Source organism: Podarcis bocagei, assembly GCF_964188305.1.
Source record: "Podarcis bocagei genome assembly, chromosome: 1".
Classification (NCBI taxonomy): Eukaryota; Metazoa; Chordata; class Lepidosauria; order Squamata; family Lacertidae; genus Podarcis; species Podarcis bocagei.
Window position 1 is genome coordinate 105,670,839 of NC_138125.1, and position 25,551 is coordinate 105,696,389.

A 25,551-nucleotide genomic window follows, 5' to 3' on the forward strand; every position below is an offset into this window, starting at 1 on the left:
CATTAGCTAAAGACAATTGTTCCATTTATCTAAAGCCTTCTGGCCCTCCTGTGGTAGTTCAGTGGCAATGATCTTGCCCTTTTGTCCACCCGCATCTGAATATGTTAATCACACACCCCATTCCATCAGTAATAGCGAACATGTTAGAGATGTTTTTCATGTGCAGATGCCCACTATAAGCATATGAATGGGAAAATGTTCTAAAAGTAATGGTATATGAGGGCAGGTTTTAAACATGTTTTAAAAATACTGTTGCTAAAAACAGATATTACATGTATACAACCTGGAGAAAAGATCAGGGAATATATTAGTTATTACTTGGATGAGGGGATAGCATGGAAAGTGTCTGTGCCCTAAATCCACTGCAATATGCTAAAGGTTGTCCTTGGAAAACCACCCAAAGGTTTCAGAAGCCCTGCAGAATACAGCTGTCTTCTTTCTTCATATAATGTCTGCACTCAGATCCTTGGTATTATCCATTTATGCTTCTGGGGGCAACTGGAGATGCTACTGATGACCTCCCAATGGCATTTCTGCTCAGTGCTTTGTTGTTTTAATTTAGTTGTGTTGTGAGCAATCCTTCAGGGTGGGATTTATTAGTGCTGCTTTTAGTTGCTAATTCAGGTTGTTTTCAGTGGTGCTACTTGTGGCACTTAAGTCTTGGTGACAGCGGGCTGTATGGCATTATGAGGGCTTAACTATTAGTAATGCACTGGCATGAAGTGGGGCAGGGGACTAGATCTTATTTTCATGACTCTTCCAGGGCGAGTTTAGTTCTATAAATTGCTTTTAGCAAAGCTCCATGTCCACATGGCATTGGCAACAACACTAATACATCTGCTAGCTAGCAATGTCTAATGTTTGAATGTTACTGTGAAACACAGAGTTAGAGACAGCAAGCTGTAACTTGGTTAAGCATAAGAACATAATAAGAGCCCTGCTGGATCCAGTCAAAGGTCCATCATAGTCCAGCATCCTGTTCTCACAGTGGCCAACCAGATGCTTATGGGAAGACGTGAGTGCAGCAGGCAGTACAGTGGTACCTTGGGTTACATACGCTTCGGGTTACAGACTCCGCCAACCCAGAAATATTACCTCGGGTTAAGAACTTTGCTTCAGGATGAGAACAGAAATCGTGCAGTGGCGGCGCAGTGGCGGCAGGAGGCCCCATTAGCTAAAGTGGTGGTTCAGGTTAAGAACAGTTTCAGGTTAAGAACAGACCTCCAGAATGAATTAAGTACTTAACCTGAGGTACCACTGTACATGCCAATCAACATTTTATCCATAAGATGATACTTTCCGTTTAGGACTGTAGTCTTATTGTTTTGCCCAAGGTAAAAAAAAAACATCAACCACATGTTAAGCATCTAGATTAGCATTTTGTCCACTGACTGGACACAAGCAGCAGCCATGACAAAAGTTAGGCAAGTGGTATGAACTGACTGTAACATTTTGTGCTAAACGTTGTCCAGGTATTGTGAGTGTGCCTATGCAGTTATAGACACACTTTTATAGACAACCAACTTTTCTTCCTGGTGCAATGTGGATGCCACCACTGCTGCTCAAGTAATAAATGGATAATGTTGGCATAAGTATAGGCCATGAATATTTAATATCTTTATTCATACATGTGCATATACATATAATAATGCAGTAAGTATTATTTAGGGATCTGTGTGAAGGGAATATGATTCTGTGTGACACAGACAAGTGCTTCTAACTGGTAGTGGTTGGAATAAAAATAAAGTCAGTTTGTATATGCACATTAATATTATGTAATTTAACAAAATCACTATGGGCAGCAATACCAGGCCCCTAGATTAATAGCCCAGGATGATCATGAGAAGATAATTCAAGTCACACATTATTTCAACACTTCCTTCTCTGGATTCTAGACAACAGTTTCATCTTCTCTTCCTAGGCTGTTGTTTTTTTAGACGGCTTGAGGTCTAGGTAGTCTGCTCCTTTACTGTGATCTGAGCACATGTATGTCAACAGTCAATTCTATTCACAGTATGATCACACTGGACAATGTTTTATACAGTTCTACTTTTAGACATATGTTCACATTCACTAGAGCAGAGGAAACTGTTTCTATCGTTCAGCTCCATTCATAGCTGTGGCAAAGAAAGTAGAATGCAGACACAATATTGGATACAAGGAATGTCTTTTGGTACAAAAAAGAACATCCCACAAAAATATTCAGTGCCATTCTAGCTTCTATTTTGAATGACATTAAACTGAACCGATCTTCACTTTGAAGCCCATGTGCAAAATAATGATAAAAACAGACAGGTTATCAGGTTTGCACAGGCACAGCAGTAAATAAGAAATTTTTCTGTTCATGTCTATTTTACATAGGGAAATGCATGAGCTAAGTTTCATCTGGGGATCACTCTCAGTGTATTAGGTAAAATGTGTATTTGCCTGTACATATGCACATCATATGTGTATGATGTGCATATGTACAGGCAAATACACATTTTATGTGTATTTGCCTGTACATATGCACATCATACTAGTATTAAATTATTGCCAGAATTTGTATACATCATAGCTTTGTGTGGTGTCTTTAAATTAAATGCCAATTATGTTTGAAAGTCTTATTGCACATGTGCAGGGATGGTGTTCACCAACTATGCATGCGCAATAAATCCACTTTAACATTCATGGTGTTGGTGCAAATGTCTGTTTGTTAATAAAGAACAAAAGCTGGGGGGAAATGTGGTTACATTCTTTGATCAATGTAGGCTTTTATTTTGCATTACATATGGACTTACAGTGGTTCTCATTTCAGTCTTGTGTACACAGCCTTCTTTTCTTAATACCAAGTACTGTAAGTTTACTGGATGCAGTGAGGACCTCTTGAGAGTAGGTAAGTTTTTGAGCTATGAGCTGCACGTCCCAAATCCAAGCTCTCCTCAAACTCTTACTACTGTTTTGCCAGCAAAGAGCTATTGAATATGGAGAAATCAAGCTAGTTTACAGAGCTTTAACTGAAAAGTGAACTCTTGAAATGCGTTATATACCGTATTTTTCGCCCTATAAGACGCACTTTTTCCCCTCCAAAAATGAAGGGGAAATGTGGGTGCGTCCTATGGGGCGAATGCAGGCTTTCGCTGAAGCCTGGAGAGCGAGAGCGGTAGGTGCGCACCGACCCCTCTCGCTCTCCAGGCTTCGCGGACCTCTCCTCAAGCAGCGGGAACGCTCCCGCTGCTTGGGGAGAGTTGCTGGCATCCCGAAGCCTGTGCGCGCTGATCTCAGCGCGTCCAGGCTTCGCGGATCTCTCCCCAAGCAGCGGGAACGTTCCCGCTGCTTGGGGAGAGTTGCCGGCATCCCGAAGCCTGCGCGCGCTGATCTCAGCGTGTCCAGGCTTCGCGGATCTCTCCCCAAGCAGCGGGAACGTTCCCGCTGCTTGGGGAGAGTTGCCGGCATCCCGAAGCCTGCGCGCGCTGATCTCAGCGCGTCCAGGCTTCGCGGATCTCTCCCCAAGCAGCGGGAACGCTCCCGCTGCTTGGGGAGAGTTGCCGGCATCCCGAAGCCTGCGCGCGCTGATCTCAGCGCGTCCAGGCTTCGGGGATCTCTCCCCAAGCAGCGGGAACGTTCCCGCTGCTTGGGGAGAGTTGCCGGCATCCCGAAGCCTGCGCGCGCTGATCTCAGCGCGTCCAGGCTTCGCGGATCTCTCCCCAAGCAGCGGAAACGTTCCCGCTGCTTGGGGAGAGTTGCCGGCATCCCGAAGCCTGCGCGCGCTGATCTCAGCGCGACCAGGCTTCGCGGATCTCTCCCCAAGCAGCGGGAACGCTCCCGCTGCTTGGGGAGAGTTGCCGGCATCCCGAAGCCTGCGCGCGCTGATCTCAGCGCGTCCAGGCTTCGGGGATCTCTCCCCAAGCAGCGGGAACGTTCCCGCTGCTTGGGGAGAGTTGCCGGCATCCCGAAGCCTGCGCGCGCTGATCTCAGCGCGTCCAGGCTTCGTGGATCTCTCCCCAAGCAGCGGGAACGTTCCCCCTGCTTGGGGAGAGTTGCCGGCATCCCGAAGCCTGCGCGCGCTGATCTCAGCGCGTCCAGGCTTCGCGGATCTCTCCCCAAGCAGCGGGAACGTTCCCGCTGCTTGGGGAGAGTTGCCGGCATCCCGAAGCCTGGCTTCGCGGATCTCTCCCCAAGCAGCGGGAACGTTCCCGCTGCTTGGGGAGAGTTGCCGGCATCCCGAAGCCTGCGCGCGCTGATCTCAGAGCGTCCAGGCTTCGCGGATCTCTCCCCAAGCAGCGGGAACGTTCCCGCTGCTTGGGGAGAGTTGACGGCATCCCGAAGCCTGCGCGCGCTGATCTCAGCGCGTCCAGGCTTCGCGGATCTCTCCTCAAGCAGCGGGAGCCACCGCTGGGCTCCCACGGCTTGCAGAGAGCTGCCTGTTTGGGGGCTGGGGTCGGGGGAAGCTCGGGCTGCCCCAGCCCCGCGCCTGGGGGGGAAATAATTTTTTTCCCTTTATTTCCCCCCCAAAAAACTAGGTGCGTCTTATGGGACGGTGCGTCCTATAGGGCGAAAAATACGGTATACATCTTTTTACTGTCATATCTCTTTGGTAAGCGCTTCTTGACTATGAGCTGTTGCTGTATTATATTACGTACTCTATATATTTTATTATAATTTTTTTTAAAAGAACATTCCACGAGCATCTTTCAATGCTCAAAGTACAGTATATTTTCCATATATAAGACTAGGTTTTTTTAACCAAAAAATTAGGTTTAAAATTGGGGCTCGTCTTATACACAGGTAGTGCTGAGGGGTGTTTTCTTAATTTGGAGTTTCCGAAAATAGGGGGCACCTTATACATGGGACCGTCATACACGGAAGAATATGCTACTTCACATGAATTATCTTGGGAGTCCACACAACAACCCAGTGAGGTAGGCAAATAACCTGCATTCAGATAATAATAATAATAATAATAATAATAATAATAATAATAATAATAATATCTTTATTGTCATTGCCCCCTTCGGGGACAACGAAATTACTTGACTGCTCCATAAAAAACTATAAACAATACAGTATAATACAGCAAGGGAGATTAGATGACTTTCAAAGTCCGGGCTTCCCATTCAGGGCCGAGATCGCTCTGGAGAAGAAGCTGTTCTTAAGACGGCTCGTTCTTGTCTTCATCGACCTGTATCTCCGTCCCGACGGCAAGAGCTCGAAGAGACAGTGACCAGGATGCGATGGATCTTTTACTATGTCCAGTGCCTTCCTATGGCACCTTGTGGCATAAATCTGCTCTAAGGTGCAGAGTGGGCTGCCAACAATGCTCTCTGCTGCCTTAACAACCCTGCACAACCCCATCCTGTCCCGTGTAGTACAGCTTCCGTACCACACACATAAGCCATAAGTGAGCACGCTCTCAATGGCACAGTGATAGAAGGCAAGCAGCAGTTTCTGCGGAGGATGGTTTTTCCTTAGTATTCTCAAAAAATACAGTCTCTGCTGCGCCTTCTTCACAAGTCCCCTTGTGTTGACACTCCAACACAATTGGTATGTGTAGGTGCTGACAGCACCTTACTTAAGTTTACTTGATGAATAAAAGACCATAGATAATTCTCATTATCTAGTCTCTTATCCCTGATGCGAAACTAAGCCTCGGGTTGTTTGGAAGGCGACTAGAATTGAAAGCGGGGTTCTCAATCTTGGCAGAGGGGCAAAGTGTCACCTCAGCTGAAATGCTGTTTTCTACTCTGCTACTACCAATGATACAGAAAACAAAAGGAAAAAAGCATGGGAGCTCTGTTCTTCACCTCTTATTCCAGTCACCTAGCCGGCTTCACACATTACGCAGAAATCCAGACCCAGGTTTGCCCCGGGTTCAGCGTTCAACAGGGACCTTCCGAGCGCCCATTGCTCCCCCCCCCCCACCGCCCTCATACACGTGCCGGTCCCCGTTCGTATTGTGCTCTCGAACCCGTGTGAAAGAGGTATGTGTGAAGCCGCCAATTCCTTTATAAATAGAGGGTTTAACTGGAGAAGGCATTTATGCATTTTTTGTGGGGGGTGGAAGTTTGCTGGTGGGAAGGAAAGGTCCCGACGGCGCTCTTGGAGCTCTCCCCTCAGCAGCGCCTCGGCCACTTTATCGCCTTCGGCAGCGGCGTTCGGTGAGGCGAAGGAACGGCGAGCGAGTGGGGGCGGGAAGCAGAGCTAGAGCGAGGCGGCGGCGGCAGGGTCTCGTATCCCTCAGCCCGCTCTGCGGGTTACCCGGCTGGGGCTGCGCGCGCAGCCTTCCCCCCCTCCTCTCGCTCTCCCCGCTTCTCTTTCTCTTCCCCCCTCCCACCCCTCCTCGCTCCGCTCGCGCGCTCGCACTTCTCCTCTCTCCCCACCCCTCCCTCTCCCCGCGCTCTCGCGTTGGCTGCCGGGATCGCTGGCCGCTTTGGTTAATGTCCGCCATGTTTGCCATGGCGCAGGGAGCGGATCGAGCGAGCCCGGCGCGGACCTAGGGCTGCGGGCGGCTCTTCGGCGGAGCTGTTCCGGGGCGGCAGGGCTCTCCATGGTGTGTCGGGCCGGGTCCGGGAGCGGCTGGGAGGCGGCGGCGGCGAGGCCGTAGTGAGGGGGTCCCCCCTCACACACACTCCCCCCCCCAGCCCGGCCCCGGGGTGTTATTGTGAGGGGGAGACAATGAGCAAACTCTCCTTCCGAGCTCGGGCGCTAGACGCCGCCAAACCGCTGCCCATCTACCGCGGCAAGGATATGCCCGACCTCAATGACTGCGTCTCCATCAACCGCGCCGTGCCGCAGATGCCGACTGGCATGGAGAAGGAGGAGGAATCGGTAAGGGAGTCGCGCAAGTGGGGGGGCACCATTGTTTATCAGACATCTCCACCCCCCCTCCCCTCACGGGAAATAGGCCATTGGCATTCACCAAGCGCCGCTACGCACGCTCGCCGCCGCAGCGGCGCACGCTCCCTATGGGGTCCTGCGTAAACAGCGCAGCGTAAACTCTCCTCCGGCGCCGTAAGCGGGGCCTTGCTCCGCCATCTTCTTTGCGTCCCCAGGACTCGCGAAGTGTTTTGATTAAGGAGGGGCGGGGAGAGTGAGAGGGGAAGGCTCTTACGCTGGCGGAAGGGAAGGGAAGCGCAAAAGGCGTCCTTGAATGGGAGAGTGTGCGCGCCGGCCGTTTTTGTCGGAGCTTGTCTTCTGCTGCTGCTGTTTGGTCTTCAGTTTATGTGCATTAGGCGGGCTTGGGCTTAAAACGGCAGCCGCTCCTAGAGTTTCCCATATCCTCCTTTGCTTTTGACGGAGTGTCTTTATTCCAGGGCATCAGACCTTCCTTATAGCTCATGTTGTTTCGTACACATTCGCAGCTGGCTGCTCTCGTAGCAGCACAGCGAGTGATGGCAGCGCTGTATCTGGCTGGGTAAATAGCAGAGATGTACGTTAGGGGAAAGGAAGCAGGGTCCTGCTTCCGTTTGAGTTTAATGAAATAGTGATGTGCTTAGCTCGCAGGGAATGGACCATATCCCAAGACTCGGAAGCTGTCATATTATTTTGACAGCCCGCACTTATGCATCCAAGTGGGGCTTAACGCTGCCAGTTTGCTTTGGCTAACCTGTGAGCCGTGCAGAACAAAAATACGGGAATTTTATGGTTTACGTTAATCTGTGTGATCCAGCACTGTTCCGTTATATTTTGATTTGTTTCTGTTGCCAAAACAACACTGACAGCACAATCCAGTACATGCATATACTCAGAAGCAACTACCACTGAGTTCAGTGGGGCTTACTGCTAAATAAATGTGTATAGAATTGTAATTGAGACTTAATGATTCACAACAGAAGTGTCTGCAAGTGACCACTAATGTTGGAAATGATGACAGTTGTTTGTGGTGGTTGAATGTATGTAATGGGCTGCAGGTGTGAAATACCAGCTTTCTGTTAGTTCACATCTCTATTAGGTTGTGATAGTTTGATTTAATTCATTGTTATGATTTCAATTAAATGTTAAGGTTGCTTCTGGAGTATAGGTATAATCCTTTGCTGTATGCTATAGATAAGACACCTGCTGTCTGTATTATTTGTGCTTCTTTAGTAGTTTTCTTAAAAGTTGGAGTTGCATATTGTTCTGTGTACAAGCTGCCCCTCTAAAGTGGCTGTGCTTGCATGCAGAGCTGATAGTAAATGTATCCTCAGAAATTTCTTCAATGAAACGATTTCTCCGCCTCATTGCCAGCCCACTGTGTGTTGGATTGGTTGTGACTGTTAGAAGAAGGTCGCACACTTTGTGATTGGCTTCCTTGTTTGACAGTTAAAACAGAGAGGCATCTTTGTAATCATTGGTAACTCATGATTATGACCTCATTGTATTTTTTTGGATTATAATTTATAATATATTGACTATTGTTAATACTTCAGCTGTCTTAACCCTTTTAGGAAGTGAATTAATGCAAATATGTATTTTTAAAGCAAACTATAATGTAGTTTATATTTACTAATTTAACTGCTTTTTTCCAGTAGCTGTTTAGTTTAAAAGAGATCAGATTTATATTGTTACGGCAACTTACACTTTGTAGAAAGTGGAATTAATATTCTTTTTAAAATCTGGATATTAAATTTTGCAAATTTTGTGTATAATTTTAATAAAAACATTTTAAATTATTCCAACATATACAACCTTTATTACTGGGTTTTTTTGAAAAGCAGTCATAATTTACAGTTAAATATGAAATATGCCTCTTGAAAACAAAATTTGCTAGTCTCTTTCGGACTCATTTCAGTTAGGTTGAAGCCTTGCTGTACAGTCATGTGCATGTTTAGCCAGAACTAAGTCCCACCGTGTCTAGTGAGTCTTACTTCCTAGTATGGCTCTATGACCCAGAGTGTCTTTTGTGCAGATATCTGACCCACTTAGACTGCCACTTAAAAGATATATATCTCCTTTCAGCCACATTTGTGAGGAAGGCAACTAATAAATATGAATAATATTAATGTTCTAAAGCAATCCTATGCACACTTACTTGGATTTAACATTGAAAGCAATGGGCCTTATTTGAGTAGACATTTATAGGATTGCATAGTTAGTAAGCTTCAAGCCCAATGCTAGCCATGCTTACTAAAAAATCACATTGATATCAGTGGGATGAACTTTGAAACAAATATTTAATTTAATTTATACATTTACATATTCTTCTGATGAACTCCACAAAGAGGTTTACATACATCATGAATTCCCAAACTGTCCTGCGGACCACCCAGTCACTTGTGAGCCTCATTCATGTGGTCCACAGCTTGTCTGGATTTGTGGCTAAAGACAAGAGATGGCATATTCATTGCATTAAATAGTCATCCTGATTTTTAATTGTCTTTTATTTAGCATTGTAGTTATTGTTATAAAATATATAAGAAGCAATAAAGACACAAATAAAAATCATAAAGCATCTTGGACAGTGCATCATTAAAAATAATTAAATAGTCCACTAAGACCCTTCAGTTTTCAAATGATCCATGAGGGGGAAAAGTTTGGGAACCACTGACGTAATTAAACCCTTAGTTTATCTTGATACCTACTCTTTTGTGAGGGTTCCTCTATACATGGCTGCCATTTCTGATCTGGTATCCTATGTCATTCTCAGTACTTCCCCATGAAATTGTTGCCAGGAAAACCTTGCACTGGTTGACTGTTTTTCAGTGGGACCTCTCCCATTGAGCTTCTGTGCCGGGCTGCAGATGCAAGTCTGGTACTGGGTTCTGTCTCCGTAGAGAGGAAGTGGCTCAAACTAAAGAAAGGGCTGCTTGGACAAGATGGGAACCAACCATTCTTAGCCTAGACCAGACATAGGCAAACTCGGCCCTCCAGATGTTTTTGGGACTACAACTCCCATCATCCCTGACCATTGGTCCTGTTAGCTAGGGATGGTGGGAGTTGTAGTCCCAAAACATCTGGAGGGCCAAGTTTGCCTATGCCTGGCCCAGACCAAGCTTAGTTATTAAAGATGCACCAGGTCCAGTGTACATACTCCCTCCTATGGAGTGGCCACCAAAAAAGCCTGACCCTGGACTTCTCTTTCTTTGGAACGCAGATATTTTTGGCTCAAGGTGCTGTCTCTTCCTCTTTGACAAAAAGGGGTTTGAGGATACAATATCCATCCTTAAAATGGTATCCTTGCCATTTCTATAGCCCTATTGAACATGCAAGAGGTAAAAGTGGAGAGGGACTGGAGTGCACGTGCAAGTCCTGCTGCAGTGCCCCTGCATGGCAGGCTCTTCAGACGATCATACTGAAGTTCAGCATAAACATCTGAAGGAAGTTCTATGTGTGTTTGGTTGAATAAGGCAGGATTTCCAATTTTGGGGAAGCTTCTAGCCATGTTCAAATGAACATGCTTAGATTTTTTCTTCCAGACTGTCTTGCTTGATGTTGATGCTGGGGTGATGATTATGTGTGTTTGCCTATCTGTTCCCCATGTTAGAATAGGACTTCTAACTAAGCCTTATTCAACCTTGTCTTCCCAGATGTTGTTTGACTCCAGTTTGGAACACCCGTAGCCTGCGTAGCCAACGGTCAAGGAGGGTGGGATTTGTAGTCCAACAGGATCTGGAGACTCAAGAAGGCTGTTCTAACTTTAAATAAATTGAATTTCACTTCATTCACATCCTCTTGGTTGCTCTCTATTTCTGTTTGAGAAAAGGATAAAGACTACTATGGCATATTACAAGTGGGTCTCTCTGTTGTAATAGGGTGGATATATACATGCGGTGAGGCATTATAAAGTAACCTCAGTTTTATTTCTTTCATGCAGTTGTACGTGGAAAACATTTCAGTCACATTTCAGTCAGTTTTGCTTATAATTGCCATTGATGATGATGAGTACAGTGCTTCTGTAAATGGGCCAGAGGTCTTAAAATAGTGTGGGAGTGGGTTGACAGAGTTTATGACTAGACTGGGTATACTCTTGTTGTTCGTTAAAGTGGGGGATGACTTCTGCAGCAAGGTAACCCAAATTACATTGTTTGAACCAATTCTGCAACTGGCTTGGCTGGATCAGGGTACTGATTAATCTTATTAAATGGTGGACCCCTAATAAAGAGGTGCTTTATCTCTCTTCTCCCCCTGCCTGGTGTAAATAACTATTTTATTTTTTAGTTAGTACTTGCATAGCCTTTTTAGGGATCAGTTCTGCTGGTGCAGAATCACAGAAACATGAAGTGGAATAGATGTAACTTTGTAGTGTTGCTTGTGATTGTAAGGTATAAGTGAAACATGACAGTAGTGCCACTTGAGTAGCTACAATAATTAGATGCAGTTCCACTCAAATAAAATTAGTACATCATCTTCTCTGCTCTAGGTGGTCACTGGTGGAGGGCTGGACTGTGAGGCCCTAGAATTTAGCCCTATGGTCCAGCCTTTAGCTGCACTACTGTGGTTATAAAGGCAGCATTAATTTTGATGATATTAATGCATACATGTTTTAAAATCTAATTTATGCATAAAGCATTAGAGACTGTTGTGTATTAAATAATAGTGGTTCATGTAGTGGACTCAAGTGGAGCGACACAAGATTTTGAGACAAAAACAGTTGGGAACCTTTGGCCCTACATGAACCACATTTCCTATCATGCTTGCCCGTGTAAACTGATAGTTCTGCAAAGGCCAGAAATGTAATGTAATGTTATGTTATGTTATGTTATGTTATGTTATGTTATGCAATGCTATGTTAGATGACACAGAATTATTCTTTTTTTTCTGCAACAGAAAATATTGCTTCAGTAGATTTTAAATAATTTTTAGATAGTGTCAGTAGACGTGAAATTAGAATGATTTGGTAGATAAAGGCTAAATTTGGATTTAAATATATTTTGAAAAATTACAGATTTTCTAAGCAATTTTTATCAGTAACTGCTTAAAAAGGGAGTTGAATAAATCAACAGGTGGTTTGCATTAGAGGGAAGTTAACAATGGAGTTACCCAAGAATCTAAATTTGGAATAATTCTGGTTATTAATCAATGATCTGGAGTAGGGTGAAATAAATATAATTTATTGATTGCACAGAATTATTCAGGATGTGCAGGCTGTGGAGAACTCCCAAACGATCTTTTCAAATTGGTTGACTAGGAACCAACTAGTACATTAGATTCAATGTAACCTTGAGCACATTAAACAAATAAATAAACCAAAATAATGTCTCATAAACTGAGGATGTCAAAAGTGGCTGTAACTGTTGAGGAAAGAGATCTTGGAGTCACAGTAGAAAGCTTACTGAAAATGCCAAACCTTTGCCAGTGGTGGTACAAAGGACTGAGGAGTTTAGTATGCTTTCTGTATTTGAACATGCATCCTTCTGTAGACTGCGATTTCCAAATTTCTCTTATTCCAGATGGGCTTCTTATATTGAATTCTTTGCCCAAAGTGTCATTTCTGCTTTGGGGCTGGTTGTACTGTTGGTAGTAACTGGATCTTTGTTCCTAGAACAACTTCCTGAGCTGGGAAGTGTTTCCAAGTATATAAGCCATGGGTAGGCAAACTAATGCCCGGGGGCCGAATGCGGCCCAATCGCCTTCTAAATCCGGCCCACGGACGGTCCGGGAATCAGCGTGTTTTTACATGAGTAGAATGTGTGCTTTTATTTAAAATGCATCTCTGGGTTGTTTGTGGGGCCTGCCTGGTATTTTTACATGAATAGAATGTGTGCTTTTATTTAAAATGCATCTCTGGGTTATTTGTGGGGCATAGGAATTCGTTCATTTTTTTTCTTCAAAATATAGTCCAGCCCACTACAAGGTCTGAGGGACAGTGGACCGGGCCCCTGCTGAAAAAGTTTGCTGACCCCTGATATAGGCATTTCAATCTGACCTATATCCTCCCTCCCTTTACACCCCCCTCCCCTGTGTCCTGCCTTTTCCCTTCTCTACACCTTTGCTTTTTATTACATAAAAAGAAAAAGGAACAGAGGTGTTAATAAAGAAGTTTCCAAGCTTTGGCGATGAAAGGGGGGGGTCGGTGCTAAAAGGTTACAGTGGTACTTCTGGATGCGAACGGGATCCGTTCTGGAGCCCCGTTCACATACAAAAGCGAACGCAACCCGCGTCTGCGCGTGCATGGGTCTCAATTCGCCGCTTCTGCACATGCGCGAGCGGCGAAACCCGGAAGTAACACGCTCTGTTACTACTGGGTCGCCGCAGCGCACAACCCGAAAATACTTATCCCGAAGTTACCATATTTTTCGCTCTATAAGACACACTTTTCCCCTCCTGAAAAGCAAGGGGAAAGGTGTGTGCGTCTTATGGAGCAAATGCAGGCTGTGCAGCTATCGCTGAAGCCAGAAGAGCAAGAGGGATCGGTGCACACCGATCCCTCTTGCTCTCCTGGCTTCAGCGATAGCCCCACAAAGCCTCTTGAGCGCAGCTGGAGCACTCCTGCCTCTTCGCTCAAGAGGCTTTGCGTTGCTTTCTTGTTTCTTGTTTTCCTCCTCTAAAAACTAGGTGTGTCTTATGGTCGGGTGCGTCTTATAGCGTGAAAAATACGTTGCTTCAACCCGAGGTATGACTGTATTAGGGAAGGGACAGAAAATAAAACACCAATAGCATTGTGACATTCTGTAAATCTGATGGTGCTGGATCCAGGCTTGCACTCAGTAGAGTTCTGCCTGTGCTGGAAGAAGAGGGTGGAGTAACCATTTTTACTCATTCCCCCACTCCATGTTCCCTAAAAAGCTTGGGGGGCACTCTGTAACAGCATGGAAGGTGGTTTTGGTGTGAACAGTGCAGTCTCTTTCTCTACTGGTGTGATCTCTTTCTGTACCTGCTGGATCTCTGTTCCTCTTCTAGAGAAAATCTAGCTGTAGTCCACAGTGTGGTCACACTTTTAATATTTTGTACATTTATGCTTGATGTCTCCCCCACTTCCCCTCCCAGAAAAAGAAATCTGCTGTATAACTGGAAAAGGTACAACAGGGGGAAGCTAAGATAAACGGGGGTTTGGTGCACCTCACCTGAAAGCTTTTGGTGCTTTTTACTTATAGTAAAATGACAGCCAATAAAGGGTATGACAAATATTTATAAGATTATTAACAGCCTGAAGAGAGTGGGTAGATTAATTGTATTTATTTCTCTCAATACAAATTACAGTCATACCTCATGTTACATTTTTTCAGGTTGCATCCTGTGGCGACCTGGAAGTACCGGAAAGGGTTACTTCCTGGTTTTGCCGCTTGTGCATGCACAGACACGCATGCATGCGCAGAAGCGATGAATTGCAACCCGCGCGTGTGCAGACGCGCCACTGCAAGTTGCGTTCCTTTCATGTTGCGAACCAGCCTCCAGAACGGATCCCATTCTCAACCAGAGATATCACTGTATTGTGATCTTCCAGTGATATTGGCAGTCTGTTCAAAACAGACAAAAGCAGGTACAGTGGTACCTTGGGTTACAAACACCTCAGGTTATAGACACTTCGGGTTGCACACCCTGCTAACCCAGAAGTAGTACCTCAGGTTACAAACTTTGCTCCAGGATGAGAACAGAAATTGCGTGCCGGCGGCAGCGGGAGGCCCCATTACCAAAAGCGTGCCTCAGGTTAAGAACGGACCTCCAGAACAAATTAAGTATGTAACCCGAGGTACCACTGTACCTCACACAAGGCACACTAAACTTTGAGAATAAAATGTAGAATCTTAGTTAGGTTTTATTTTTATTGGACAAAATCACAGAATACAGTAGTTCTATCCATGGTTAATAGTCATGAAAACAGAAATGGAGCTTCAGTGTTCAGGAACAGTATACAGCTGAAAATCAATAAGGAATAGTCTGCTTCTGAATATTTTGAGTAGAAACTGAATGCTGAATGTGTTGAGCCATACTTTCAATCACCATGGTAGTTTTTGTTGGGGTCATTTTTGGTAGACTGTATATAGTAAAGAGAGTTTTAAGGCAGAAAATGCAAAGATAAATCCTTGACTCTGAGAGAACATTTTGCATAATGCAGTGGAAGGGTGGCAAGATAGACAGGTTGTATACAATGTAGCATTAAACAGCACTGTGCAGCATTAATCACCTTACGCCTTATCAGTGGGACTTTGCTCCCCTCTCTCCCTCCTCCATACCCCCTAAATTTGTAATTGCTTGCAAAGTGGGAGACCAAGAGTCCTCCACATGGGTCACATACAGTTTGTTCTTCTGTGGAGAGTTTCTTCTTGCTCCTGGTGAGCGGGCAAATGGCAGATTAAAGGTTATTATATTCACTTTTTTCACACAGCATCTCTGGTACAGAGGAAGATCCAGTTCAAAAAATATTGCTGGAAACTTTTCTCTCTTTAAGTAAGCATGGAATAAGCAAACTGTAGTTTTTGCAGCAGGAGACAGTCAGTTTATGCCCAGTATATTATTCCGAGTGGGGAGGTTGTATTGTTAAATATAATTCAATCCGCCTTTCCCCTAGTTTTCTGTTTCTAAACCCCCCTCCCCTGCACCTCCAGTTGTATTGCTAAAGGTTTGCTTTGTTTTTACTGTCACACTTCCAGGATCAGACTCTTGCTTGTACAGTGGTGCCTCAAGTTGTGAACGGGATCCGTTCCGGAGCCCCGTTCGCAACCTGAACGGAACGCAACCCATGTCTGCGCACATTCAGGTCGCGATTCGCCGCTTCTGTGCATGCGCATGACATCATTTTGTGTGTCTGCGCATGTGGGAGCAGCGAAACCCAAAAGTAACCCTTTCTGGTACTTCCGGGTCACCACGGGACGTACCCTGAAAATGCGCAACCTGAAGCGGACGTAACAAGAGATATGACTGTATAGATCTGGCTAGCTACAGAATAGCTCCTCTCATTTCTTAACTTTGACAGACCAAATGACAATGGTTATGATCCAAAGAACTACGGTAGTTTAGGTGAGGGTGAATTTGATTTAAATCACTTTTTTAACAGAAAGACTCATTTTTGCTGGTATAATCTTAATATTTACAACCATATGAAGGTTTCATTTTTGGAATAATAAATTTTCAGAGTAGTTTTTACAGTTATATCAAAAATTACTGATTTGGTTATACTATTAGAAATACATTGACAGATAATTATGAAATTATTGTGAGGTTTAATAAGTTAACTTTATATTTGGACAACTTTTCTGCTGTACTTTATTGGAAGGAGAAAAATAATCATTTCCTTAATAACAATTTAAACAATTTATTTAACTAAAACAGTAACATTATAGCATATGTATCCATGTTTGTTAACTGATGTGGTTAAACATTTTTTTTTTTAAAAAAAACCCCACCTTAGACTGAGTTTTGGCACACATGAAAAACTTAAAACAAATCCTTATTTCCTGATGAATAGCCTTTGAACTATAATGTAACTTAAATAGAAAACTATATTTAGAAAGATTTCCCCTCCAAAAGCATTTTATTTTAAAAATCCAATTTAAATTTTTAAAAATCTGGTTTTAAAAAATCATTATTTTTTTATCTGCCCTGGTTTAGGTATGCTTTCTGCCCTTTGAACTGTTGCCCCCTATATATATCACACACTCCCTTCAAAATTTCTTTATACTCAAGAGAGGTTTACCAGGAAGTAAAGAGGGCCACTGTTCAAGCCCATGGTATGTGGAACAGGTTGCACAGTTATTTGGATTTAGATTACTGTTTCCGTTAGAAACTACCTCACTTATGCCATTTCTACAACACAGTGGGTTTCAGATTCTGCACTTGTCCAGTACAGTTACTGCCTGCCATTATATACATGAACAGGTTTCTTTTCTATTCAGTATGATAGAATTTCCTTTTAAAAAAAACACTTGAAAATTTAGAGCAGTGGTTCTTCAAAACAGCTTGAGACACTTAACTCATTCCATTGTGTTTCTTGGTGACATGTGTTCCTGTGTTGAATTACCAATTTTGGTAATTTGTGGCCCTAGTTTGGTTGCAAGCCCATCACTATGGCTTGGAGGGCTCCATATAAAATCTTAGGTATGGATGTTTTGCTGCTGTACTGAGCGTTAGAATTGGTTTGCTTCCTTCAGCCCATGCCTGCTCACTGTTTGACCTGATTAGTGGATGCTTAAGGTGGGGTTTGGCTACATGTTTTGTATGGTTTGCTAGTAAGAAGTGCTCAAGAAGAAGGTAGTTGGTGGAAGAGCACTTTCATGCCCCCTGCAAATAGGGCTGGGTGACATCTAGTTTTCAACATCATGATATATCACCATCTAAATATCATATCTTGTTATATCACAATATATATCTACAGTGGCGGAGGGCCTTGCTAGGCCTCCCTGAGGGGCAGAGGGTCCTGGCATACCTCCCTGCAGTGACAGAGGGTGTGCAGTGCTTTCCCACAGCAGCAGAGGGTCTTGCCATGCCTCCCAGTGGTGTGGGAGGGTGCGCCGTGTTTCCCTGCAGTAGCAGAGGGCCTTTCTGTGCCTCCTTGCAGTGGCAGAGGGTCCCACCATACCACCCCAGAGCGGTGGAGGGTTTGCTATTCCACGCAGCACAGCACCTCACAGCAGCAGAGGGCCTTGACGAGGCTCCCTTTGGCGGTGGAGGGCCTTAAAATGTAAGGAAGTAGTAGATTTAATAAAAATATTAAAGAAACTTCTATTTTTATATTTAATATATTTTCAACTAATTTATCAGTAGTTTAAGTGATTTACTAGTCAAGTTGCGTCTGCTTCCCCACTCAGAGGTCTAAGTGAAATCTGCATGCATAAGCCCCACTGAGTTCAACTAAGCTTACTTCTACATTCCTGGGAATGAGCCCCATTGAATTCAGTAGGGCTTGCTTGTGAATAGACACACATTTGCTTTCACTGCTTTCTGAAAAACACCCTCCCCATCATTCTTACACAGTACCCAATCTCCCATTTCAGCATAAGGCAGCCAGCTCAATTTTCTCCCATCCCCTCCCCGAAAGCCCCCCCCCCCTCAACCCTCATCCCACCAATCTCTCCCTTTTTATAGACGGGAGGGAGGACAAACAAGCAAAAAGATTGTTGCTGTTGTTTATTTATTTAGTTGTGTCCGACTCTTCATGACCCCATGGACCAGAGCATGCCAGGCACTCCTGTATTCCACTGTCTCCCACAGCTTGGTCAAACTCATGTTTGTAGCTTCGAGAACACCGTCCAACCATCTTGTCCTCTGTCGTCCCCTTCTCCTTGTGCCCTTAATCTTTCCCAACATCAGGGTCTTTTCCACTGAGTCTTCTCTTCTCATGAGGTGGCCAAAATATTGGAGCCTCAGCTTCACGATCTGTCCTTCCAGTGATAATAATAATAATAATAATAATAATAATTTATTATTTATACCCCGCCCATCTGGCTGGGCTTCCCCAGCCACTCTGGGCGGCTTCCAAAAAATACTATAATACATCAAACATTAAAAGCTTCCCGAAACAGGGCTGCCTTCAGATGTCTTCTAAAAGCCTGGTAGTTGTTGTTCTCTTTGACATCTGGTGGGAGGGCGTTCCACAGGGCGGGCGCCACTACCGAGAAGGCCCTCTGCCTGGTTCCCTGTAACTTGGCTTCTCGCAGTGAGGGAACCGCCAGAAGGCCCTCGGTGCTGGACCTCAGTGTCCGGGTAGAACGATGGGGGTGGAGTGAGCACTCAGGGATGATTTCCTTAAGAATGGATAGGTTTGATCTTCTTGCAGTCCATGGGATTCTCAAGAGTCTCCTCCAGCACCATAATGCAAAAGCATCCATTCTTCAGCAATCAGCCTTCTTTATGGTCCAGCTCTCACTTCCATACATCACTACTGGGAAAACCATAGCTTTAACTATACGGACCTTTGTTGGCAAGGTGATGTCTCTGCTTTTTAAGATGCTGTCTAGATTTGTCTCCTTTAAATTAAATTAAATTAAATTAAAGGAGATAGTCTCCTTTAAATTAAAAAAAAAATCCTTTTTAATATGGAAGAAAGCTGTTTAGGTGGAACTAACAATATCAACACCAGCAGAAAATAAAAATACCCCCCCCCTTTTTCCCACTGGTGAGAGAAGTGCTTTCCAGTTCTTTGTTTACTTTGCCTCTTTGATTGTCTAGTCGTGGAGGGTTCCTCCTGGATTGTTAGCAAGCTCTGCATAATTAGCTGAGCTAAGTGGATAGATACCAGTAAAGCTGAAAGAATTTGCTGGTTTGTGTGAGGGCTTATCTTCATTTCTTATCTGTGAGGGGAGAGAGAGCAAACAAAGCAGGAGACACTTGCCTGCAAATTATTTGCAAAGTATCATTCAGCTGATCATGCAAAGTATCATTCACCCCCTTTTGTTCACTGGTATATTGGCTTGTTGAAACACTTACCGTGATGTTATTTCAGTACAGTGGTGCCCCGCAAGACGAATGCCTCGCAAGACGGAAAACTCGCTAGACGAAAGAGTTTTCCGTTTTGGAGGTGCTTCGCAAAATGAATTTCCTATGGGCTTGCTTCGCAAGACGACAATGTCTTGCGAGTTCCTGCTGGTTCCCCCCCCTTTTCTAAGCCACTAAGCCGCTTATCAGCTGATCCGATCAGCAGATAAGCCGCTAAAAGCCGCTAATCCGCTAATCCTTCAATGGGCTTGCTTCGCAAGACGAAAAAACCGCTAGACAAAAAGAATCACAGAACAGATTCTTTTCCTCTTGCGAGGCACCACTGTACTGGTATTCCAACGATATGGCGATTTATTGAACAGCCCTACCTGCAAACCTCCAAGCCTCCTTAAAAAAACATTTCCTAAATGTTTGGATGCTGGGCTGTGATGGAGAGTTGAATTGTCCCAAACTGGGCACAGTCAAGTTCTCCTTATATAAACCCCCTTCTGTGAGCACATATTGGGATCAAAGCATCTTAGGTTTTGTTGATGTTTTTCAGTTTAAAGCCTAAGCCTTGTTAGAGGTATCCTAAGGACCACAGAAGGGGACGTGGGTGGCGCTGTGGGTAAATCCTCAGCGCCTAGGGCTTGCCGATCGCATGGTCGGCGGTTCGAATCCCCGCAGCGGGGTGAGCTCCCGTCTTTCGGTCCCAGTTCCTGCCCACCTAGCAGTTCGAAAGCACCCTTAAAGTGCAAGTAGATAAATAGGTACCGCTTTATAGCGGGAAGGTAAACGGCGTTCCGTGTGCTGCTCTGGTGCAGGCTCGCCAGAGCAGCGATGTCACACTGGCCACATGACCCGGAAGTGTCTGCGGACAGCGCCGGCTCCCGGCCTCTAGAGTGAGATGAGCGCACAACCCTAGAGTCTGACAAGACTGGCCCGTACGGGCAGGGGTACCTTTACCTTTTACCTTTAAGTATCACAGAGGCTCAGGATCAAGTGCCTTGAACACAATTCTGCATCTGTTTTGCATGTATGTGTGCTTCAGCACAGATTTTGCAGTGGAAATAAACTAGGAATTCATGTTGTATGTACATACAAAATTTGACAATTTGTCTTTTTCCAGCAAGATAAATAACACCTGCCTTTTTTATAACAAGGTAAACTGCAAAAACCCTTACTGCAATTAGCTATACATTGGTACCTCGATTGTCGAATGTTATCCATTGTGGAAGACCTTTCGACTTCCGAAATGCTTGACAACCAAGACAGAAAGAGCTGATTGCAAAGTCAATCGAGAAAATTGAAAGAAAAAAAAAACGCAGTGGAAGCTATTTGACTTGTGAGGCGCGTTCGAAAATGGAAGCAATTACTCCCGGGGTTTTTGGCGTTCAAAAACCGAAACGTTCGGCTTCCGAGACTCCCGAAAACCGAGGTACCACTGTACTGTTGACTCAACTTACATAGGGGGCATGTTCTGGGGATAGCGCATAAAGTCAAAATCACGTATAGTCAAAACGTTCCTGATGCCCCCTTTTTATTTTTATTTTTGTTTTGTTTTTTGTTCAAGTGCATAAAGCAGAATTCACACAAGCTAAACATGCATACGTTGTGAGTTGACTGTATCTAATTTGTTTCTGGCTTTTGCTCATTAAAGGAGGTGCTAGATGTTTGTGGAAAGAAATATACCATAGATTGCATGACTGTTGATGAAATGATGGGGAGTAGAAAGCAAAATTGTTTTTATTTAAAAATAAGATTTCAGTTAAGTATATTGTCATACCTATTACCTCACACTTTGCTTCCCTTTTTGCTTCAATATTTATTTTATAAAATACAAACACATAATCAGCAAATAAAGCAGCGGGGTAAAAATGGAGTAATAAAACAGGTTGTTAATAAAATACATTGAACTTAAAAACCCAGGAGAATAAAAGTGTTTTTGCATTGTGCTAAAAATATAGTAAAGAAGGTAACAGGCAAGCCTCTTTGGGAAGTGAATTCCATAAAAATGGGATGCCACAACCACAAGGGAGCTTTTCCCAGTCATCTCCCTGTCACCTCATATAGAAAGAAGGTTCTCTTAAGATGGTTGTGCAAGCATGTTTCTTAGTAGAAGTCAGTCTAGTTTCATATCTGAACTGAACTGAACTCTGCATCAGATTAATCTCAAGCTGAAAGTGGGGTGTCTTAGTGGAATTTGGAGGCTTTCAGAGGTGAAGCAAGTTAAGTACAGTTGGCATGAGTTGAAGCAGAGACCCCAAATGTCAGAAGGGAGAGCAAGCACCATATCTGACTTTTTAGAAGACATCTGAAGTCAGCCCTGTTCAGTTTTTACTGTTTGATGTTGTATTGTGTTTTAATTTCTTGGAAGCTGCCCAGAGTGGTTAGGGCAACCTAGTCAGATGAGAGATAGATAATATAATAATTATCATTATTATATTCCTTTATTGAAATTAAGGGCACACCTGCTTTAGGGTTATGTGCCTCTTTTTCTTATCAGCTTGTTTTTCTAGTGGTCACTAGAACACCCCCAAGTGGGGCTTTCTCCAGCCTGCCCTCTAGGTCATGCTCCTCACTAGCCCTTCTTCACACCCTTTTTGAGTGCTTTTGCTTGGCTAGAATGTGTCCTTGAACATGGATAATACTTCTTACCTGCTTGGATGGAGGATAGAGAGGGGTGTGTGAGTGTGTGGCCTACTGTACAAAAGTAGAATGTGCATTTGTTGCTCCACTCATTTTTGCCTTTGGCCCTGCTCACCACTGGTATCTGTCCCTTGGCAGATTGTCCAGAAGGCAATGTTGCCCCTGGGATTTTGGTTTGCTGCTGGTCATTCAAATTAATTTTTCTCTTCCTCTTTCTTAGGTCACACAGATAATTAGATTATGTCTTATTGTAGTATGTCTACTGCAAATTTTGAGCTCTGATTGCTTACTTAATACCTTATAACAATTAAGAGTAGAGTGTGCTTCATTCATTTCTTTCTTTGCCTCAGTCATTTATATATGCTTAGAAAATTACACACACACACACACACACACACACACACACACACACAGAGTTGTGGATTCCAAGGTTACGTTCTTTAAAAATAAATAAGCTCTGCAGTTACTTTAACAAAAACGGGGATGCTATGCATACTTTATTCAAGAACTGAATAGTGATTTAAATTGCTATCTTAAACCTGAGAGTACATCCAATAGGCTTTTTTCTGAGTAGACATATATTGAATGGCACAGTTAAGAATCTTTCAGTCTGTTTTGCTGTTTTGCAGCATATCTAAATATTTGAAATCTTTTGAGGGTGAATACTTAATCGAGGGCTTTGAGAGAGCATGTGGCATAAGTATGTGTATGCATGTGGAGCTATTTTTGTTGAGAGAGACTGTAAAAATGTTCTTGCCTAGTTTCCTATAGTGTCGTGCTGCACTAGCAATTGGGAGATCTAAGTTCAGATTCTAATTATATGCTCTCTCTTTGTATTCTGATCTAGCCTGGATGGAGTTGCCTTTTCATTGTTTACATTTTTAAAAGTAGTTGTTTCCAAACTAGCTAAGTACCTCCCTACTCATAGTTACATACTCCTCTTCATTCTATGCTTGCTTTATTTCTTAATTTGTTCCCTTTGTACATCCTGCTTCAGGCAGCCCTGTGTTACTTCTTAGAATTGATGCACATGCCTAGAACCCAAGGCTTGTACTCAGGGCTGACCACCCATGAGGTAGGGTGGCAGGATCCACAGGGGCAGCAGATCCAGCCTCCAAGGAATGCATCGCCCACTGCTGCTGCCATGGTGGTGGTGACAGCTTTGGCATGCTCCCTTCGGGCCAGATCTGCTGCTTCCTTGGCAGCCCCCCACCCCCATGTTGCCTCTACAGCAGCCACTTGATGAACAGTTGCTGTTTGTCTCCCCTGCCCTCCAACCTTGTTCCCACTATAGATCTTACTCCTTCACTTGGGGGTGGGGGGGTGCCCTTTTTGTGGTTTGCATCTAGTAGTGATGTGAGGTGAGAATATTCTCTGCTAGAAAATTCTCCAGAGAATATTCTCCACAAACTGTAAATTCTAATGTAAGAACCAGTTTTACAACCCACATTTTAAAAATCTAGTAAATAATAAGTCAAGCTGTGTTAAGTAATGAATAATGATTTTTTTAAATCCAGTTACATTACTGGGCATTGTGTCATTCACCATTGGCAGATCTGAAATGTGAGCTACAGAAAACATTTGTGGGTTTTTTAGTTTTAAAAATGCTATTCATTTAATTTGATGAACATTTGAATTCATATGTATTTCAACTATATAGCCTTTTTTCTATTTTGGTGTGACCTTATTCTTAGCAAGTCTATACCCTTGGCCATATAGTGTGATTTTTTTTTTAAATTGCAGAAAGTAGCTTTAATGCTTTATACACTTAAAGTACTTAGACCTATACAATTATGTGTAACAGCATGTGAGGTGGCCTTGATTTAAACAGTTGACGTTCTATATTTTTATTTAGTTTTTGGTTGCCATCTGAACAAGTTTGCCCATGAATAAACATGTATACTAAGTAATTATATCATTTTCAATGCATTACAATTATATCATTTTCAATGCATTAAAATGAATATTCTCCTACTTTAAATGAAAATTCTCCAAAAGATTATTCTTGAGAATTTAACATCACTTACCTTGGGTGCAAAAACATTTTGGCCAGCCCTGCTTGTAGCTCTGCAACCTGAGGGGGTACTGGTGCAGATTCCAGGATTATGACCCTTACGGTTTCTTGCATTATCAAGTTAATGGTTCACAATGAATGTGCTGATATAGGCTGTCTCTCCTCCCCACTTGGTTTGTGAAGGAAACAAATCATACTCCCTTGCTTTTTGCATTAATCTGGGGGTTGTGATTATTTTCACTTCCAGAAAAACACAATGACAGCTAAAATTTGGTATTGGCTTACTGAGTATGGTATGAGTGAAAAAAAGCCTGTGATGTCCAATTCAGAAGTAGCACTAAACCAGGGATCGCTAGCGAGGAGGATATATAATTGCATTCTGATGTATACTTTGCTGTCAGAAGAATGTTTTAGAGTGATGTGCAAACTGGGCCACAGTGGTGAGGTGACAGACTGAATTTGGGGGAATCTTCCAGACACTACATTCCAGTGGTGTATGGAGCAGTTGGTTACATTCCAAAATTTCTTCATACAAAAGTCAGGTATTTTTACACATACACAGCTCCAAAACACTCAAAAAGTGTTATCACAGTTCATTCCAACCAGGCAAAAGTACTCAAGAAGGGCATCACACTGGGCTCATTCATTCATTCATTCATTCATTAAAAATATACACGCTTAAACCTGTTTACAAAGATATAATAGTGCATCCTTACTTTAAAACATGCAAAAGTTAAAATACTAAAACAGATTTAAATTACCTCAATTTTCTAAGCATGTCTAACAGGTGCTCTTCATGCTGCTGGAAAGTTTTTTGATCCAGCAGAGGCTCTTGTCACCAGAACAGGGTGGAAAGCTACTTTCACCAATTTCCTGTTTCCATACTGTTCCAAAAGGTCTCTCTCCCATTCTTGAGCATATTTAGAGGGCTGGGGAAGGGGAATATCATCTGTCAGTGAAATGGGAAGGGACACCATTTGATTCAGCCACCTATCTCCATCCACGTTGTATGAAAACTGGTCAAGTTACATGAACACTGCTGTTAAGAATGTTTGCTCTTAACCTTCCTGAGCCAGGGGATATTCTCTGGACCTCTCAAACCAGAATTACTTCCTGATCCATGTATTCCACTGGACGGTGGCAGTTCTGCTGCATACGTTCTTGGATGAAATGATTGTATCAACCCATTCCAGTATGACTTAAGCCCTTGCTTTGGGGGACAGAATTTGGTTTGGTCACTGATCACCTTCAAGAGAAGAACAGGAAGAGTGTGATTGTTGATTCTCCTGGAACTCTCAGCAGCTTTTGATAGCTTAACCACAGTATCCTCCTGGACTGCATCTGTAGGTTGGGGGTGGGACCGTTTCACTCCTGCTTATGGATCTGGATGACTGCACCTCAGCCCCCTGGCAGTTGTGCTGTGGGGTGCCACAGCACGCCATCTTGTCCCCAGTTGTATTTAATTTCTGTATGAAGTCATGGGGAGTGGTTGTTAGAAGAGATAAGGCAACATGTTGCCAGTATGCTGGTGATACTCAACTCTGTTTCTCTGAACCTAAACCAGTACAGTCATACCTCTTGTTACGTTCGGTTCAGGTTACGTCTTTTCAGGTTGCATCCCGCGGCGACCCGGAAGTACC

At 43.7% G+C, this 25,551-nt stretch overlaps 2 protein-coding genes across 3 annotated transcripts in view; both read left to right on the top strand.

Annotated features, from left to right (window-relative positions):
* KIF5C (kinesin family member 5C) overlaps positions 1–25,551 on the top strand; it is a 326,400-nt gene that overhangs the window by 189,912 nt on the left and 110,937 nt on the right. The gene's annotated exons all lie outside the window — the stretch shown is intronic.
* Positions 6,431–25,551, top strand: part of EPC2 (enhancer of polycomb homolog 2) — a 46,916-nt gene continuing 27,795 nt past the window's right edge. For both annotated transcript variants that reach the window (XM_081167660.1, XM_081167661.1), the window contains exon 1: positions 6,431–6,807. In XM_081167660.1, coding sequence (XP_081023786.1) covers positions 6,655–6,807 — 153 coding nt within the window. In that variant the 5' untranslated portion in view covers positions 6,431–6,654. The remainder of the gene's footprint in view (positions 6,808–25,551) is intronic.